General features: G+C 45.9%; 1 protein-coding gene across 1 annotated transcript; it reads right to left on the bottom strand.

The window, feature by feature from the left end:
* Nucleotides 1–901: 901 nt before the first annotated feature.
* Nucleotides 902–12,869, bottom strand: LOC121464573 (IQ domain-containing protein F2-like). The gene is made up of 2 exons (XM_041677618.1): nt 12,597–12,869; nt 902–1,477 (listed from the first exon to the last, which is right to left on the bottom strand). The coding sequence occupies exons 1-2, from the start codon at nt 12,690–12,692 to the stop codon at nt 1,091–1,093; spliced, it is 483 nt and encodes a 160-aa protein (XP_041533552.1). The 5' UTR covers nt 12,693–12,869; the 3' UTR covers nt 902–1,090.
* Between the last annotated feature and the right edge of the window lie 5,523 nt (nt 12,870–18,392).

Below are 18,392 nucleotides of genomic sequence, written 5' to 3'. Positions count from 1 at the left end.
GGGTTTTCCATACCAGACAGCGCACCGAAAGAAGGTGCCTCACAGTAGTGATATTTTAGTATGGCCGTGGGAGCAGAGTTGAAGAGCTTGGGAGGGCTGTTTGGGGGTTGGAGAAGGGGTGATATTAGGGGGCACCTCATTTGCCACACAACCCTTCAGGAGAGAGGAGTTTGGGTGAGAACTGGGAAGAAGGAATTGAGAGGAATGATTTATTTTGATTTCACGCACATTTGTTTTTGTTTTTTGAGACAGGGTTTCTCTGTGGCTTTGGAGCCTGTCCTGGAACTAGCTCTGTAGACCAGGCTGGTCTCGAACTCACAGAGATCCGCCTGCCTCTGCCTCCCGAGTGCTGGGATTAAAGGCGTGTGCCACCATCGCCCGGCTTCATGCACATTTGTGTTTTGCCCGCATGTATGTCTGTCTGAAGGTGTTGGATCTCCTGAAACTGGAGGTTTAGGCAGGTATGAACTGCCGTGTGAGTTCTGGGAATCAAATCTGGGTCCTCTGGAAAAACAGCTTAACCGCTGAGCCATCGCTCTAGCTCTGAGAGTGTCCTTGTCCACCTGTCAGGGTCATCTCACTGCCTGCTGACATGCCCAGCCCTGGCCCCAGCCCCAGCACTAAGGCCAACCTCCCGTCTTCCCTTGGGGCCACACTGTGATGCCCTCATTCAGACATCGGCATTTTCTTTAGATGCTTCCCAATAAGGAAACAGAGGCACTCTGGATCCCAGCCAACCCTGACTGCAGACCCCAGAGTCGGGCTGGGCACACAGGGTAGTAAGAGTTTTCACGGGATGTAGTCTTCCAGTCAGTGATGGGGAGAAAGGAATGGGCCTGGGAATGGGCACTGGACTTCTGACTGGGTCATAGGTTGGGACTTGGCTGATGCTTTGATGACTGAGCAGCGTGTGACCATTACCAACCCAAGATGCAAGCCCAGGAAATCCTCACTGTTCATCTCTGAGAGAGACAACAGAAGTCAGCAAGGCCCAAGTCTCAAGGCGTCCATTAGCTGGGAACAGAAACACACACCAACCATTTAGACCTTTACTGGGGACCGAACGCTGCGCGTCCCTTCTAGTCAGTCCTCAGTGGTCAATGATTTCAATGTGGAACTGTAGGTGAGTGGTCGTGATCACACAGTGGCCCCGCAGGAGGGAGCAGGACTGGCAATTGTGGTATTTCCAGTGGCCCTGGATGATGTAGATGGCGCTGAGGACCTGGCAGTACCGCCAGTGAATGCGCCACATCCGAATCAGCGACTGGATCTTGACGATCGCTCTCTCCCTGTTTGAGAAGTCAATCAGCGCTTTCCTCCGCTTCTTCTCCAGGATCCTGCAGAGCGTCAGCCGCCACCAGCACTGGATGATCCAGACTCTGAGGGCTGCATGCAGCAGGGTCCTGCGCACCAGGGTGCCACGCCACCAGGCCTGGAGCTTAATGGCTGCTTTAGTTTTTTTCTTCTTTAACTTTTTCTAGACAGAGATAAGAGAGATTACTCAAGGACCTTCCTGCTACCAACTTTCAGGGTATTCTTGGAAGGGCACTGGGCTGTCCTCTAAACACTGGCTCCTCCTTGGAGAGTTCTGGGATCTAGCAGAACTCTGATGAGGAGCCGGACCTTGTCGGGACCCTTCCCTGCTTTTGTGGGCACATCACCCCATTCTCAGTGTCTCAGTTCCTCTCTTTTCTTTTCTTGTTTTCCTTCTTCGACACAGGGTTTCTTTTTGAGATAGCCAGCCTTGGCTGTCCTGGAACTTGCTCTGTAGACCAGGCTGGCCTCAAACTCGCAGAGATCCGCCTGCCTCTGCCTCCTGAGTGCTGGGATTAAAGGCATAAGCCACCACCGCCTTGGCTGTTCCTTTTTCATCCCGTGTATGCTACACTGGCTTTGAACTCCTTATATAGTGGAGAATGACCTTAAATTTCTGTTCTTCCTTCCTGCCTCCATCTTCCAAGGGCTGGGATCACAGGGGATGTACCTCCATCCTTGGCTAATAACAACCTTCTCTTGCCTACCTCATTGCTGCCTAAATTAAGAGAAAACCAGAGTCACCAGAAGGGTGTGCTGGGGACAGGAGGAGCTTCGGTGTAGTTACACCACACGGTTAGCGCTTGCTGATTCGGGAACATTGGCTCTCCCAATGCTTTCGCCTGGGTGTCTTCCTTCCTTCCCTTCCTTCCTTCCTTCCTTCCTTCCTTCCTTCTTTCCTTCTCCTTCCTTCTTTTCTTTTTTTGTTGATTCACCCCTCCCCCCCATCATCTGATTGCTCTCTGTGACAGTCATGTGTTTTTACTTCACACTGTGACTTGTAGCACTTCCTTCCTGTTCTACAACCAACCTGCCTGTATTTAGACCATTCTGCTTAATCCACAGTACTGGTGCTCTGGACTTCCAGCCCCAGGCAGTTTCCGATGGTTTCCCTCTTTCCAGTCAGCACGTCACAGTCAGACTCAGATCCAAGAGCCCAGACCGAGGAGAAGGAGACAGAGGGGAATGAGCAAATACTGACTTGACTCTTGTCATTTAGACTTGGATGGATATGAGGTGGAATCCCACGTCCCTAGCACATGGATACAACTGACTTGGAGTTCTCCTAACTGTATGTGTAATTCAACTCACTTGTTCTCTTACCTTTAGCTTCTTCTTTTGAATAATTTCATTTTCTTCTTCAATTACAGGCACAATCAAACTGCTCTTGGACTGTCACCGAGATTAAATGGGAATACATGTGCATGAGTAAAGGCTTTCTCTGGACGGCCCTGTCAGAAGCGCCCACCGCTTCAGTATCCCTCCCTTCCCTAGGCCTGTGAAGCCCAGCGTGTGATGCACACGCATACCCTGACCGCCTGCTAGGTCTGGTCCTGGCTCTTACACAAAACTTAAGCGCCATCACCAGCCTGCCTCTAGATGGTTCATTAGCCCTCATTTCCTGCTTCCCAGCATCAGGTATTAGTGACCCAAGAGAGGGGAAACTGAATTCACAATGGCTTTGTGATACAAGATTAAGATATTTGCCTCAGCCTCTCCCCCTTCTACTTCCTTATCACATATGTTCTATTGTCTCTCCTCTCTTAAGTCCCTTCTCCCAGTGGCCCCTCTCTACCTTCCTTACCTCTACAGGCATTCCAAGGGGCGGGCGTGGGGTGGGGACCACAAATCTAAAGAGTCAAAGCTAGTATTTGCATATGAGAGAGGACATGCATTTGTCTTTTTACTTCACTCAGAATTTTCTAGTTCCACCTATTTACTTGTAAGTCTTATATTTCTTTCTTTCTTTTTTTAACGGTTGGATAAAGTTCCGTTCTGTCTATCCACCACATCTTCACTGTCTGTTAGCAGTTGGTTGGGATCCAGGCTGACTGTTTCCTCGCTAGTGTGAGTAGGATATTGGTCAACACGAATGTACAAGGATCACTGTAGTCAAAACTAGAAGCTTCAATTCTTCTCGCTAGCTTTCATAATCCTCAAAGGTTGTATGCACACCGAATGAATGGAAAAAAAATCTGTACACTAGCAGGGGAGAAAAGTAATCAATAGTCTTATCCGGCTGTGAACCCTGCAAGCTACAAGAACAAGTGACCTTCTGTGCACACACAGATAAGCAATAGTGAAATAGTGGGAATAACCAACCACTTTCAGGTTGGGTTTTAAGCCCATTCTCCAAGACGGAATTCATATCTGGCATTGTTAACTGGGTCAAGAGTTCAGAGCAGGATAGGTCTTAGGCCCTAGGGGAGGACTTGGTAATCTCCTTCTGCTAAATGGTCATACTAATAAACATCCCCCTGAACTCTTATTTTTATACCCACAGATTAGTGCAACGCTCAACCCTTATCAAAGACGCTTCTTTTTACAGTAGCTGGAGATGAATCCAGAGACCCAGAACCCATGGAGAAGGCCATTAAAGTTCTACCATAAATAGGCACCAAGACTTGATAGGTCCAATCTGAATCTCTCAAAACTTAGAAATTCAGATGTTACTCATTAAAAACTATCCTAAAAGATAAAAATTTTTATCAAGAATTTCACAGGGACAGTTTGACTTGGTGGCAGACATCTGTAAGCCCAGCACTGCGGTATTTCTTTTTTTTTTTTTTTTTGTTTTTTTTTTGTTTTTCGAGACAGGGTTTCTCTGTGGTTTTGGAGCCTGTCCTGGAACTCACTCTGTAGACCAGGCTGGCCTCGAACTCACAGAGATCCGCCTGACTCTGCCTCCCGAGTGCTGGGATTATAGGCGTGCGCCACCACCGCCCGGCTTGCGGTATTTCTTATTAGAATCATGTGTGTGTTCCATTTTGTCTGGATTCTTTCTCTTACTGAATGTTTTCACAGTTTCCCCGTGTTGCAGTATGCATCAGTCCCTGATAATTTTCTATGGCCAAGTAATATTCCACTGCAAGGACATGCCATGTTCTGTTCACGTGCACACCTTTTTCATGGGCATTTATGCTATTGATTTTCACTTGGGGCTATTAGGAATGGTGCCGCTGCAAACACCCACCCATGTACAAACTTTCTGTGAATACCCTTTCATTTCCCAATAGCTAGGGCTTGAACTTCTGGCCCATGATGAACTCTGAGGACTCATTTGAGGAACAGAGGCCTGTTTTCCATATGGATCAACCACTTAAAATTTATGCTAGCGCGTATGTAAGCTCTTATTCTTTTTTATTTGTGTCAGCCCTTGTTACTGCCTGATGTTTTGATAAATTATCCTCTGTAGGGGTGTCATCTTAAGTTTTTAATTTTTCTTTTTAGAATTACGTTTTAGATCAGCTGGGGATGGAGGGGATCTGGAGGAGTTAGAGGAAGGGCTGGGGAGGGAATGATTGAAAACAGTATAAAATTCTCAAAGAATTAATTTAAATTTAAATAATTTCTCCTTTACTTCTCATAATTAATTCCCTTTCTTGTTTCATGACCCTCCCAGCCTTATAAATACACATGTAGGTATTGATACAAGCACATGTTTTTTTTTTTCGAGACACGGTTTCTCTGTGTAACAGTTCTAGCTGTCCTGGAACTAGCTCTTGTAGACCAGGCTGGCCTTGAACTCACAGAGATCCGTCTGCCTCTGCCTCCCAAGTGCTGGGATTAAAGGCGTGCGCCACCACTGCCCAGCTTGTGTATTTTTAAATCTAGGTTCTGTATGTATTTAATTTTTTTTAAAGATTTATTTATCTACTATGTATACAGTATTCTGCTTGCACATATGCCTGCAGGCCTGAAGAGGGCACCAGATCTCATTATAGATGGTTGTGAGCCACCATTGTATTTCTTTTTTTTTTTTAAAAAAACAAGTTCTTACTATGTATCCCTGGATGTCCTGGAATTCTCTTTGTAGACCAGGCTGGCCTTGAACTCACAGAGATCCGCCTGCCTCTGCCTCCCCAAGTGCTGGGACTAAAGTCTCATATTGCCTCCTCTGATATGTTTTAACTCTTTTTTAAAATATTTATTTTATTTATTATGTATACAATATTCTGTCTGTGTGTATGCCTGCAGACCAGAAGAGGGCACCAGACCCCATTACAGATGGTTGCTGGGAATTGAACTCAGGACCTTTGGAAGAGAAGGCAATGCTCTTAACCTCTAAGCCATTTCTCCAGCCCTATGTTTTAACTCTTTTGGAACTGATGATGTTAAATATACTTTGTGTGCTTATTGGCCATTTGTGTGTCTTTGGAGAAGTGTCTTTTTAGACCTTTCCTATTTTATTCATTAGAATCTTCTAAGAGGTGATTAAAATAACTAGAAAACACGGTAACATAGGATCAATTAGATGGCTGAGGGTAGAGGCACTGTACAGAGCTGGTGAGCTGCACTTCATCCCTGAACCCACAAGGTGGCAGCAGAGAACTGATTCCCCAACTCTGGAGGCCGTCTTCTGACCTCAAGCCAGAAGGCTGGCTGTGGACACCTCACACACCCCGACAACATCCCACACACACCTAAAATAATAATGTATGAATCAAATTTAAATTAAAGCTTAAAACATAAATGGCAAATAGCAGCACAGAAGAGTTAGGAACCCGATTCGTCCAATAGTCCCATGGACACTTTAAAGGAAATAATCACATTTAAAAAAATAGTGTTGTCAAAGCACAGAAAACAGGCTTTAGAAATTAAGAACTATAAAGAATTAAAAAAAATTGCTGGCATATTTAGTGATTCTGTAGAGCAACTGAGCCAGGGACCCCCAGTAGCCCAAAGGCTCTTCCAGAGCATTTTCTTTGTCCCCTTTCTAAAATTAAAAATCTTTAAAATTCCAGACACGTAATACAGGTATTACATCCTCTCCCTTCTCTTTCCCTCCCACCCTTCCTATATCCTCCTAGCCCTGCGCCCTCTCAAATTTGTGGCTTCTTTTCCTTTGTTACACACATACACACATCACGCATACACATTCATAAACACTGAGACCATTTAGTATCGTTTGTATGTACGGTTTTCCTGGCTGAGCACTTATTATTGGATGGCCAATTGGGGAGCTTTTCCCTGAGGAAGACTAATTTCCCCTTGCTGTCATTAATTGCCTATAGCTGTCCATCTAGGGGTGGGCCTTATGAGATTTCCTTAAAGTCACAGTAGTTTGGGGGCAGGGGAGAGCAGGTAGAGACAGCAAGAGAAGTCGAGGCAGAAGGGGAGGGGCAAAAGGGAAGGGATGAATTCTGTTGTAAAGCTGGACTCCAGACTGTCATTCTCAGTGTGGAAAAGGACTCCTCCATCCTGTCAGGAGTCAGCCTGTGAGGTCCTCCTGGGCATCGGACTCCTCCATTTTGTTGGGGGCAGGTATGTTGAAATCTTCTTGCCTCTATCCTGTCAAGGGTCAATCTATGGAGGTCCTCCTGGGCATCAGACTCCTCCACCTGTCAGGAGTCAGCCTGTGAGGTCCTCCTGGGCATCGGACTCCTCCATCCTGTGAGCTGAGATCAGGATGTCAGACAGTCTCTTAGTGAAACACAACCCTTAGACAGCAACAGCGGATCTTATTCTCGTTCCTTCATCCTGTTTGGCTCTCCACTCTTTTCATAAGAGTTTAGGTTTTCCTTTTCTCATGAAGAAACTGTTTAAAACTACTCAAAACATGAATGGGTTTTTAAAATTTGTTTCCAGTTTTAGGTCTGGGTTTTCAATATAATTCGTTAGGACTTTTCCCACTGGAAAATGAGGAGGAACACGAAGACTAGAGATTTTCCAAAGGTCAGGATCATGGTGTAATGGGATCACTGCCTGACCCAGCCTCACACAGCAGAGAGTCTCAAGCTTGCCAAAAAATGCTGCCCCTGAGCACACACTTCCACACAGATGCACAGCATGTGTGCAGTGGCACCTGGGAGAAAGCAGATGAGGTTGACAGTTATCAAGGAGCCTCTTCAGTGGGATTTGCTAGGTATACTCTTGCCAAGTGCATGAGCAGCATCCTTGGGGCTTGTTTAGAAGTCCCTAACAGCCAGATTCTTCATGATCTGTGTTCTATGGCTGTGCAGAGACGCCATGGCCATGGCACCTCTTGTAAAAGAAAGCAACGAGTTGGGGCTTGCTTACAGTTTCAGAAGTTTAGTCTGTTATCAGGTCAGTGGTGCACAGAGGCACAAAGGCAGACATGGTGCTGAAGAAAAGGGCAGTCCACATCTGGATCCGCAGGCAGCAGGAAGAGGGAGGGAGGGAACCACTGGGCCTGGCTTGAGCTTCTGAAACCTCAAAGACCACCCCAGTGACATTCTTCCTCCATCAAGGCCACACCTACCCCAACAAGGCCACGCCCACAACTCCTTTCAAACAGTGCCACTCCCTAAGCATTGAAATACAGGAGCCTACAGGGGACGTCCCTATTCAAGCCACCACAGTCATCTTTCATAATTTGGTTCTCTCAAGCATTTGAGCATCACTGTGCTTAAAGCCACCTTACCCAGCAGCTTCTGCAGAGAGATGCAGGGACTGAACGAGCATGCTGCTCTCTGGCAGCCCTGGCCCAGGTCCTCCCGGCAGTCCATAGCTGTTGTGCAGGGCTGAACTTTGGTAATTATGAGTTGTTATAGACTAGACACAAGTTCATGGTCAGATCTAAGATTTGTGGAACATTTTCTGTCATTCTGTGGGTAGACTAATACATGCACAAGCAGGAACGAACTGCGTTTGGAGCCCTGTCACAGACATAGCCAAGCCAGGATGATGATACACCTGTAATCTCACTGCTTGGGCGATACAGCCAGGAGGATCCCATCAGGTACATGGCAGTGAAGTCCTCTCTTCAGGACACTCCCTTCCTCTGGATATGTCCCCTGAAGCCTGGTTTTGGGTCATATGGTAGTTCTATTTTGATTTTTATAAAGGATCTTCCATATTGTTTCCCATATGGCTGTCCCAATTTTTCTCTACACCCTTGCCCACACTTCCCCCCCCCTTGTCTTTGGATGATAACCATCCTAACAGATGTCAGGTGATGGCTCACTGCGATTTTGATCTCGGTTTCCCAGATGGCCAGTGATGTTAGCTACCTTTTCATGGACCTGCTGGCCAGCTGTGTTTTCTTTGGAAGAAAATGTCTTTTTAGGTTTTTCTTACTTTTAATTTTCTCCCCTCCCGACCCCAATTTTTAAACTCTGAGTGTGTGTGCCTACAGCATCTTCTTTCACAGCATGTTTTGTCTGTTCGGGGTCTTTTGTGTATGCATTTTAGTTGAGATCTTTTTTTAAATGCCGAGAACATTTCCATTATGTTTTGAAATGCTGAATTAAAAAAAGCTCTCAGTTTTAGAAATATTGTATTAAGGGTGAAATGTCATTTCAGGAACTTGAGAAAGAATTCTAATATCAGATAAAGCTCCAAAAAATAGAAAGAGATGGAAAAAAGCACACAAAGCAGTTAAAATTATCTCCTCACTGCAAAAAAAAGTTGATGCTGCTATTTAATTATTTAATAAGGAGTGATTGAGCTTCTTGGTACCATTCCAGATGAAAGTTTTTAAAACATCTATGGAGGTTTTGCTGGGATCATAACTGGGCTGATGTCCTCTTGTGTGTAGTCTGCAGCCGGATGGAAATATGAAAGGGGAATACCATGGCTCCGTTTGAAATGTCTCCCACAGGATCATATTTTGAATGCTCGGTCCCCAGCTGGCAGAGCTCTTTTGAAAGGCTGCGACTTTGTTAGGGGCTGGGTCTTAGCTGGAGGAAGCAGCTTGGTGGGGTGAGTGAAGCTTTGAAAGTAGCCTGGCTCCTGATTCCCCTTGTGGTTCGCCTCCTGATCTGCATGATAGTAGCAGCCTCTACCACACAGTCCCCTGTCAGGAGCTGAGAAGCCCTGCCATGCCTTCCCTGCCATGATGTACTAAAACCCTAAAATGGTGAGACCTAAAAATAAACCCTGAAATAGGGTCTCTCTACGTAGCCCAGACTGGTCTTGAACTTGTAACTCTCCTGCTCCCACCCCCATAGTTCTAGGATTATAGATATGCAATACCATGCCCGATGCTTTTTTTTTTCTTTTTTTCTTTGTTTAGCTTTCAATATGTGTACTGGGAAGCAACTATTCAGTTTGGGACATGGCTAGGGTAGCCCAGCATTTGAATTTGTCTATTTGATGGACACTACCAAAGTGTCCAAGAGTGGCAAGTAAAGTTCTATAGCTATACTAGGTCAACACTCTTGTCTTGAACTTGGACTAAAACTCAAAGAGTGATACCTCTGCTGAACAAATAAGCTATAATCATTTAACTTATAGACTGTCAAAATTTTAATTTTATTTTATATTTTGAGGCAGAAGGTCATGTAGCTGGGGCTGACCTTGAACTCTTGATCCTCTTGCTCCCACCTTCCACATGCTAAGATTCCAGGCATGTGTCACCATATCTGACTCAACATACATTTATTTTTTTTTTTTTGAGACAGAATCTCACTATATAGCTCTGTATGTCCTGGAACTCATTATGTAGACCAGGCTGGCCTCAAACAGACATCCACCTGCCTCTGCCTCCCAAGTGCTGGGATTAAAGGTGTGCACCACTATGCCCAGTTCTATATTTATTTTTGAATATTTTTTAGGGAGAAAAAATATTTTAACAAACAGCGGTATAAAATATTTATAATATAGATAAAAATACATGCAATAGACCATTTCTAGAATACTATAATGCAGCTTTATAACTATATAACAATATGCATTTTACCTATACAAAAAAAGGGCCCCTTTCTGGGTACCCTTAGTGCATGGAACAGAAAGTTTTTCTCTATCAGTGTCCAGGCTATGCCATAAAATGCACAGAATGCCAAAGATACTAGCATCACAAGAAGAAGCCATGATATAGACAACTCATGCTTGGGGCTTTGGAGACAACTCAGTCAGTAAGCATTGGTGTCACAAGTATGAGAACCCCAACTCCCATAAATGAAAGCCAGCTGTGGTGGTGTGTGCCTGCAGTTCCAGGGATAATGAGATAGGAGGCAGAGATCACACATGTGGGGCTGGTGGGCGTGTCTGTAACCCTAGTGCTGGGACAGCAGAGGTAGGTGGGTCCCTGGAGCTCATCGGCCAGTCTGTTTAGTCAATGTATGAGCCTCATGTTCATCGAGAGACCCATCTCAAAAATAAAAGGTGGAGAGTGATGAGGCTCCCTACTGTTGGCTTCTGGTTCCCATCCACACGTGTGTGCAATGTCTGCATACACACAAACAAAAAGGTACCTAAGTGAAAACACCAATTCCTTCCTTTAGAGGAAGGATTAACGAGGTTACTTCTTGAGGCATACCATCCTGCAAGAACCAAAGAGCATGAGCCTGGTTTGAATACCTTCACTTTTCTAAAAAGCCTCATGGTATGGCTACCGCTGAAGATGAGAGTTCATTCCTCTCTGCGTTACAATAGAAGTAGCATTTATACAGCTTTAGAGAGTATTATAGAGTAACTGACTAGTAAAAATCATTCTTAGCCCTGAGTTTTCTCTGTTATTTATGCTCTAACTTTTTACTTTATTTATTTATTTAGTTTTTTTGAGACAGAGTTTCTCTGTGTAGCCCTGGCTGTCCTGGAACTCACTATGTAGACCAGGCTGGCTTCAAACTCAGAGATCTCGGCTTGCTTCTGCCTCCTAAGTGATGGGATTAAAGATGTGCCCCTCCCCCCCAACCTGGCTTCCAATTTTTAAAAAAGTTTTAAAGGTTTATTTTATTTTTAATCATGTGTTTATGTGCGTGCTGTTCCAACAGAGGCCAGAAGAGTGTCAGATCTCTCAGAACTGGGGTAACAGAGGGCTCTAAGCCTCCGGACACGGGCACCAGGCACCTAACTCCAGTCTTCTGCAAGAGTAGTATACGCTCTTAAGCACTGAGCCATCCCTCCAGTGCCCCCTGTTCTAATTTAACTAAACTAGTATCTATCAATGAGGTCTGCCCTGAGGGTTGTTTTTCATGTGTTGCTGAGGACAGAGCTCTTGTGCTGGGAATGCATTTCCTCACTGAGCTGCATTTCCCAGCCCCTGATGGTGTTTTTAACTGCAACTTAGTGTGTACACTAAGAGTTTTAGAGGCTATGTCATTAAGAAAACAACTTCCAAAAGAAAAAAAATAAATTTTCTTGCTTAAAAAATTGACTTTTAAAGTTAGTATACAAAGTAATGGATTCTACTACTGTGTATTTTTTTCTACTACCGTGTATTATTGTATTGTCTTTATCTTCCAAAGTTTGTGTGTGTGTCTGTGTTTATGTGTGTAGATTAGAGGACAGTTTGCAGGAATCAGTTCTTCCCTTCCACCACGTGAGTCTTGGGATTGAACTTGGGTTGACAGGCTTGGCAGCAAATGATTTTACCCAATGAACCATCTCTCTGGTCCCATACTGAGGGATGAAGAAGTTTATTGGATCAATCATTAGAATATCATCTTGCTCAGAAAGAATATGAAAAATGGTACAACCTGGATTCAGTAAAGGTTCTTATCATCAAAGCCCATGAGAATATGAAGAACGATTAATCATTTCCCCCAAATCTTCATATGGGCAAGGTGTGTAAATTTGGCAAGACTTAGTATGGTTGGCAAGAGAGGTAACGTTTGGACCTTCAGTGATCTGAAATAGGTTAAATACAACATGCAGCATCTCTGTGTGCAGTTTTATCTTTTCTCAGTACCCTTGGGACCTTCTGCCTTCCAAGGCTTGCACTGAGTTCTCTTCCTCTTTCCTCCACTTTCTTTATGTTAGGGAGAGTTTTTATCTTTGCTTTACCGGAGAGTGAGTATCTTGGTTACTTTTCTATTGCCATGACAAAACACCATGACCAAGACAACTTATAAAGCAAAGTATTTAACTGGGAATCACAGTTCCAGAGGGCTACAGTCCGTGTTCATCATAATGGGGAGCACAGCAGCAGGCAGGCAGGCTTGGCATTGGTATCAGCCACTGAGAGCTCACATCCGGTCCGCTAGCACGATGCAGAGAAAGAGAGCTAACTGGGAAACGCACCTCCTCCAACTAAGTCCCTCCTCCTTATCCTTCTCAGACAGTTCTATTGGCTGGGGACCAAGCATTCAAACACATGAGCCTATGGGGCCATTCTCATTCAGACCACACATTGGGTTGAGAGTCTACAGCCTCACCTCACTTTCAGCTTGCTCCCTCCGCTTCCTCTTGGCGGTGAAAGATGAGATTTTCAGCTTCCTGCTCCCGCCACGGTGCTTGCCACTTGATGCCATGCTTCCTCCGTGACACTCTGGACCTTAATCCCTCTGGAACTGTAAACCCAAACACACTCTTTTTTCCGTAAGTGGCTTTGGATCATTGTGTTTTATTCCAACAGAAAAGTAACGAACACAGTGACCATGGCTGTGCTCTCCTTCTGCGATATTTTCATCAGTCAACAGGAAAGCAGGAGTCGCCGCCAGCAGCAAGCCTGTAGCAGCCGCTTCTCTCCTGCTGATGCTAGCAGCTACTAGTTTATTTATTACCTCTCTTGGGCATTTTATATAAATTTTATATAACTCTGCAATATGTCTGTCTTTCACTTCACATAATGTTTTCCAAGTCGGCTTATGTCGCAGAACTTCTGTTTTCCACATTTGTCCTTCCCCCTCCCCCTCTTCTCTTTCTGTGTGAATGTGTGCACACGTGCCACAGTGTGTATGTGGAGGTCAGACAGCAACCTTTCCCCCTCATTCTTACATGTTTTTCTAAGAATTGTGGACCACATATTTTGATCATATTCACCTCCTCCCTCCTCCTAAATCCACCCTCACTTTCAACTGACTCAACTATGTCCTCCCCGCCCCCCCATCCAGTACAATCTGTGCTGCTGTGTGTGTGGCCTTCGCTGGAGCATAGTCAGCTCACCAGGCCACACCTTAAACACAAGCTCGCCCTCCCAGGCACTAACAATTGCTGATGAGCTCTCTTTAGCCACGGGTGGAACTTCATGCCCACAGCTTCTTTGCATGCTGGAATTTTGTCCGACGGGGGCTTACGCAGGTTTTGTACACACTGTCTCAGCTGCTCTGAATTCATGTGTGAAGTGCCTTGCTATGTCCAGAAGCACTATTTCCGGGTAGTCAGGCATCACCTCCGAGTCTTGTAATCCTTTTGTCCTCCTTGAACAGTAATCCCCGAGCCTTGGGAGGAGGGGCTATGCAATAGAAGTTATAAACAGGGCGGAGCCTTCTTCAGGTGTTCTCTGTGCCTTGCCCAGTTTTAGAACTCCGTGTTAATTGGTATCTACTGCCAAAAGAGGCTTTTCCGATGAGGACTGATAGATACACTAGTCTAGGGATATAACCACAAGCCATGTGGGGTCAGTTTAAAACTGTGTCTATTGACCAGAGTCATAGGGGTAGGTTTGCCTACAGGGACTATGAATTGTCTAGCCCTAGGTTCAGGGCCCCAGTAATAATGCCAGGTATGTGATTCAACTTGTGAAGTGGGCCTTAAATTCAGTACGGAAGTGGCTGCCCACTCATGACGGGCATCTCTGGAAGGACCAGTCATTGTTGTAGCTCACAGGGTCAGAGACTAGGTGAGAATGGTGGTTCCTTCTGTCCTCTGGTGTGTGCGCAGCATCTTCCAGCTCCGTGAAAGCTGGACGGTGTGGGGGATGCTTGCTTGTGAGTAGCAACCTGATAGTTCCTTCTTCTATGACTCAAGTGTGTGGTAGCTTTCCTCCCGTCTTACCGGCAGTTCTGGAGGTAACCAAGAGCGTTGGTGAGATCCTGAGATATCTGGGGGCCCGTGTGACTCATTGCCAACAACTTCAAAAGATGTGACCCATTGCTAGCATTGGGCTTTTTTTTATCCTGTTGTGTCTTGGTGGGGCATTTTTGCCCTGGAATGGGGTAATTCTATTTAAACTCTTTATATATGTATATGTATGTATATGTGTGTGTATATGTATATGTGTATGTATAGATTTCAGGACGCTTCTTCAGTAGTAGGCTTCCATTAGTTATCCCTCCTGTATTCCTTCCTCTACCTTTTCCTCCAGTCTGCCTCTCAGAGGGCAACCTATGGGAGTCAGTTCTCTTCTTCCGACATGTGGATTCTGGGAATTGAGCTCAGGTCTTCAGGCTTGGAGGCAAGTGCCTTTATCTACTAAGCCATGTCACCAGCCTACCCTCCCCACTTTTTGATAAAGCTTCTCCATGTAGTCCCGTTTGGACTCCCTGACTCAGCCTTGCAAACACTGGCATTGCACTATCACATGTGGTTTCTGTTTAGCTTTTCGAGGAACTGACAAATGCTTTCCTCCTAGCTAACAGGACTTTCCTTTTTGCTCATCTGGTGTAGGGATGAAGCAGGATAGAGCGAGGCTCGTTCAAAGATGGAGAGAGAAGATCACGGGGCCAAAGCTGTCGAGGATACTGAGGGGCAAGAGCATGAATGGTGTGGCCGAGAGTGCAATTGTTATGTCTGTCTCTCAGGAGTTCTAATTAGATTTTAGAAGATACTTGCCTAGTGTGTAACAGTTAGCAAGGGCCAGATAATATGTTGGGCTTAATGTTTAGTCTATTGCAACAACCTTGCTTTACAGGCCCAAATATTCTGACCTTTCTCCTAGAAGAGAGGAGGCAAGAAAACAACAAAAAATTGGAGCTGGAGTGGTAAATGTATTATTTCTGTGCTATGAGGGGGTGGTTATAATGACTATGCCAAGTTCTCAGCAGTAGGCAGAGAAACCGCATTTCTCATATGTTGCGTTAGGAACGTGAAGCTTAGTCCCTTTATTCCAACTTCAAAAGACAGGGATGGTCCCAGGGTTGTGTAGTGGGATGCCTGGCTCTGCGTGGATACAGACATCTTGAGCCTCATTTCTTGGTTTGGAGGTACCAGGCTCTGTGGGGATGGGGAAGGTCTTCTCTTAAGGAGAGGAAGAGATGTAGTCTGAATCCTTGGGGTGGGGGTGCCCTATGGCACGACAATCACTGAGACTCACCAAACCAGGTTAGGTATTTATTGAGGCACTGGAGCCAATTCTTTGTGCTGCAGGCCTTTAGAGGGATAGGATTTCAATGTGGAACTCAGGCTGCTTGGAAACAACTTCATATTGAACCTGAAAGATGTCATCGTTCCGGAAGGTAATGTGGCTCTCGAGGGACTGGACCACACAGAGCGCGTTGCACATTTGACTGAAATAACGACGGCACTGCCACATGCGAACCCAGGCCTGGAGCCTGACTGCCGCCTCTTCCTCAATGACGTATATCCTCAGCAGCACCAGCCGCCGTTTAAGAAGCTGCCTGTGCAGGATGTTCCTCCACCAGCACTGAATCACCCAGGCATTGAGGGCAGCAGTCAGCAGAGTTTGCCTCACCAGGAATCCGCGCCACAAGGCCTGAATCTTACTGGCTGCTTGGGTCCTTTTTCCTTGGCGTTGTTTTGGACGTTGGCGCTAACCAAGCAAAGGACAGGATGCTCAGTGGATGGGGATACAGGAGAGGTGGATAGAGTTTTTGTCTCCACCTCTGTCTTGTCCATGGCTGTGGCCATATCTACAGCCATGGCTCATCTTCTGAGCCACAGTGGCCTCCTTTATAAAGTGAGGTATGTTTATGCTGTGGTGTTCACAGGGGACCCAGGGGAAAGACTGTCTGACCCTGAAGACCTTATGAGGTCTTCCTAAAGAAGAGCCATAGGATTAGAGCCTGAATCTCAGTTCTGAACCAGTACATAATCCCACTAGATAGCACAGTTCCCAGGTTCTTCTCTCACCGCGTTTCCACCTCTCTCAATCACGCGGGCCCACAGCAACCCATCTACCTTCTCACTTCCCACTGCTCCGTGTGCAAAATAGAGGGGATTTAAGGGACAAGAGAGAGAAAACCTGAGCTGACTGGATGGGAATGAAGATGGTGCCTCCTTTCTACAAATACTGAGGTCAGGGTTTTGGGGGTTCTGGTTCATTTATGGTCCTGGGTCACACTCACCTTAGGTTTCCTCTCTTCCTCAAATTGACTGATTTCAGATTCAGACTTCTGCAATCAAAACGGGGAGGCATACATAAAAGCCAGCACCCATGCAAAATCCCTGCAGCCCAGCTCCCCAGTCTTTCCCAGGGGCCCCTTGAGGAGCCCATGAGTTCTTTCTGCCAAGTAGTATCCCCCAACCCTAGGTCAGTGAATCTGACAGTCTTACACAACATTGAGCGCCCATGGCAGAGAGAAGGGACTCAGGTGATCATCCCCCTTCGGTTGCTACTCATCCGACTCCAGCAGGCTCAGGGTAGCTGATGGGGGTGATGCTCATGATGTCATAAGGGCAACTGTGACCCAGGAACCAGGTTGCCTTCTCCAGTATCACAGGTTTTAGATGAAGAAATATCTCTCTGTTTCTAGCCAGGAATGAACTAGGGTCTTTAGGGTGTGAGTATGTCCTATCCCAAAGATGAGTTATGGTTTGGCTACACCAGGCACATTCTGTCATTGATCACTGAAGGCAGTGGCTCATGTTGTGACAAGAAGGTACATGGGTCTCTGACCTCCCTGACTGATATTCTCCTTCTACTCTCTACCTTTCCTTTGGGGTGGAGGAAATCATTCTTTTAATGGATGCAGAATGTGTGTAGAGAGTGTTTTATTCATCTCCTCATTGCTGAGGTGAGACACCTGGGTGCTGGGACTCGGTTTTCTGCAAGAACAATAAGTGCTCTTACCTGTTGGGTCCTGTGTTGCTTGGTTTTATGTCAACTGGCCACAGGTTAGAGGAGGGGCCTGAGATGCCTCCATCAGATCAGGCTATAGGCAAGTCTGTAGGCCACTTTCTTTGAAATTGATGTGGCCCAGCCCACTGTGGGTGGTGCCATTCCTGGGATGGTGGTCCTGTGTTCTATATGAAAGCAAATTAAGCAACCCATGGGGGAACAAGCCAGTAAGCAGCACCTCTGCACCAGCTCTTGCCTCCAGGTTCCTGCCCTGTTTGAGTTCCTATACTGACTTCCTTCAGTGATGAGCAGTGATGTGTAACCGTAAGTCAAATAAACTTTTTCTCCCCAACTTGTTTTTGATCATGGTGTTTTATCATAGCAATAGTAACCCTAGCGAAGATAGAAATTGGTACCAGGGGTGGGGTACTGATGTGACATACCTGACTATGTTGTTTTTAGGAGGACTGTGGAAGGACTTTGGAACTCTGGGTAGAAGAGCCATTGAGTGTTGTGAGCTCAGTGAGCTATTCTGTGGAAGCCTGGAAGATAAGACTGTTGGAGGCAATGCGGATGAAGGAGGCCTGGCTTGTGTAGTATAAAGGTTCTATTAGGGTCATTTGTTATTTTGAATTAAGATTCTGTAGCACAGAGAAGCTGCTACAGAGATGGCCAAAGTTGTAACTTATGCAGGCAAGTGAACCTAGTAGTGTAAGAGTCACCCAGGTGGGACTGGTTTTGAAGGCATGAAGGGATCACAAGCTGAGACTTGGCACTGTGAGAGGCAAGGATAGGTCATTGGTGAAGGTGCAGCTTCGGTCGCAGTCGAAGGATTGAAGGAGTCATGCCGAGAAGCTGGGGCTTCACCATGCAGAGAGACTATTGGTGAAAGTGCAGCCCAGCTGCAGCAGAAGACCTCAGCATTTTGGAAATGCCGGTACCATGGGACGACCACTAAGAACAGTGGCAGTGGTGAAGCAGAGCCAGTCAGAGCCTAGACGACAAGCTGTGCGTGCTGCAGGGGGTGGAGCCAGAGAAGTGACCTAAGCCCTGCTGTGGAATAATCCTTTTGTACACTGGGAGGATGTTTTGTTCTCGTTGGTTTAATGAAGAGCCAACTGACCAATAGCTAGGCAGAGAGATGTAAGAGCTATTTAGTAATAAGCCCAAGCTATCGACCAAGCATTTATAATTAATAAGTCTCTGTGTTATTTGGGGAGCCAGTTGTGCTGATGAAAAAACTCCACCTACAAAGCCCCTTGGAAGAGCCGAT

This window comes from Microtus oregoni, unplaced genomic scaffold (genome assembly GCF_018167655.1).
Source record: "Microtus oregoni isolate MIOR12 unplaced genomic scaffold, Mior012 000028F_ref0000031, whole genome shotgun sequence".
Taxonomy (NCBI): domain Eukaryota; kingdom Metazoa; phylum Chordata; class Mammalia; order Rodentia; family Cricetidae; genus Microtus; species Microtus oregoni.
The sequence above is the reverse complement of the archived record's forward strand: the minus strand, read 5'-3'. Positions and strand labels throughout refer to the sequence as shown.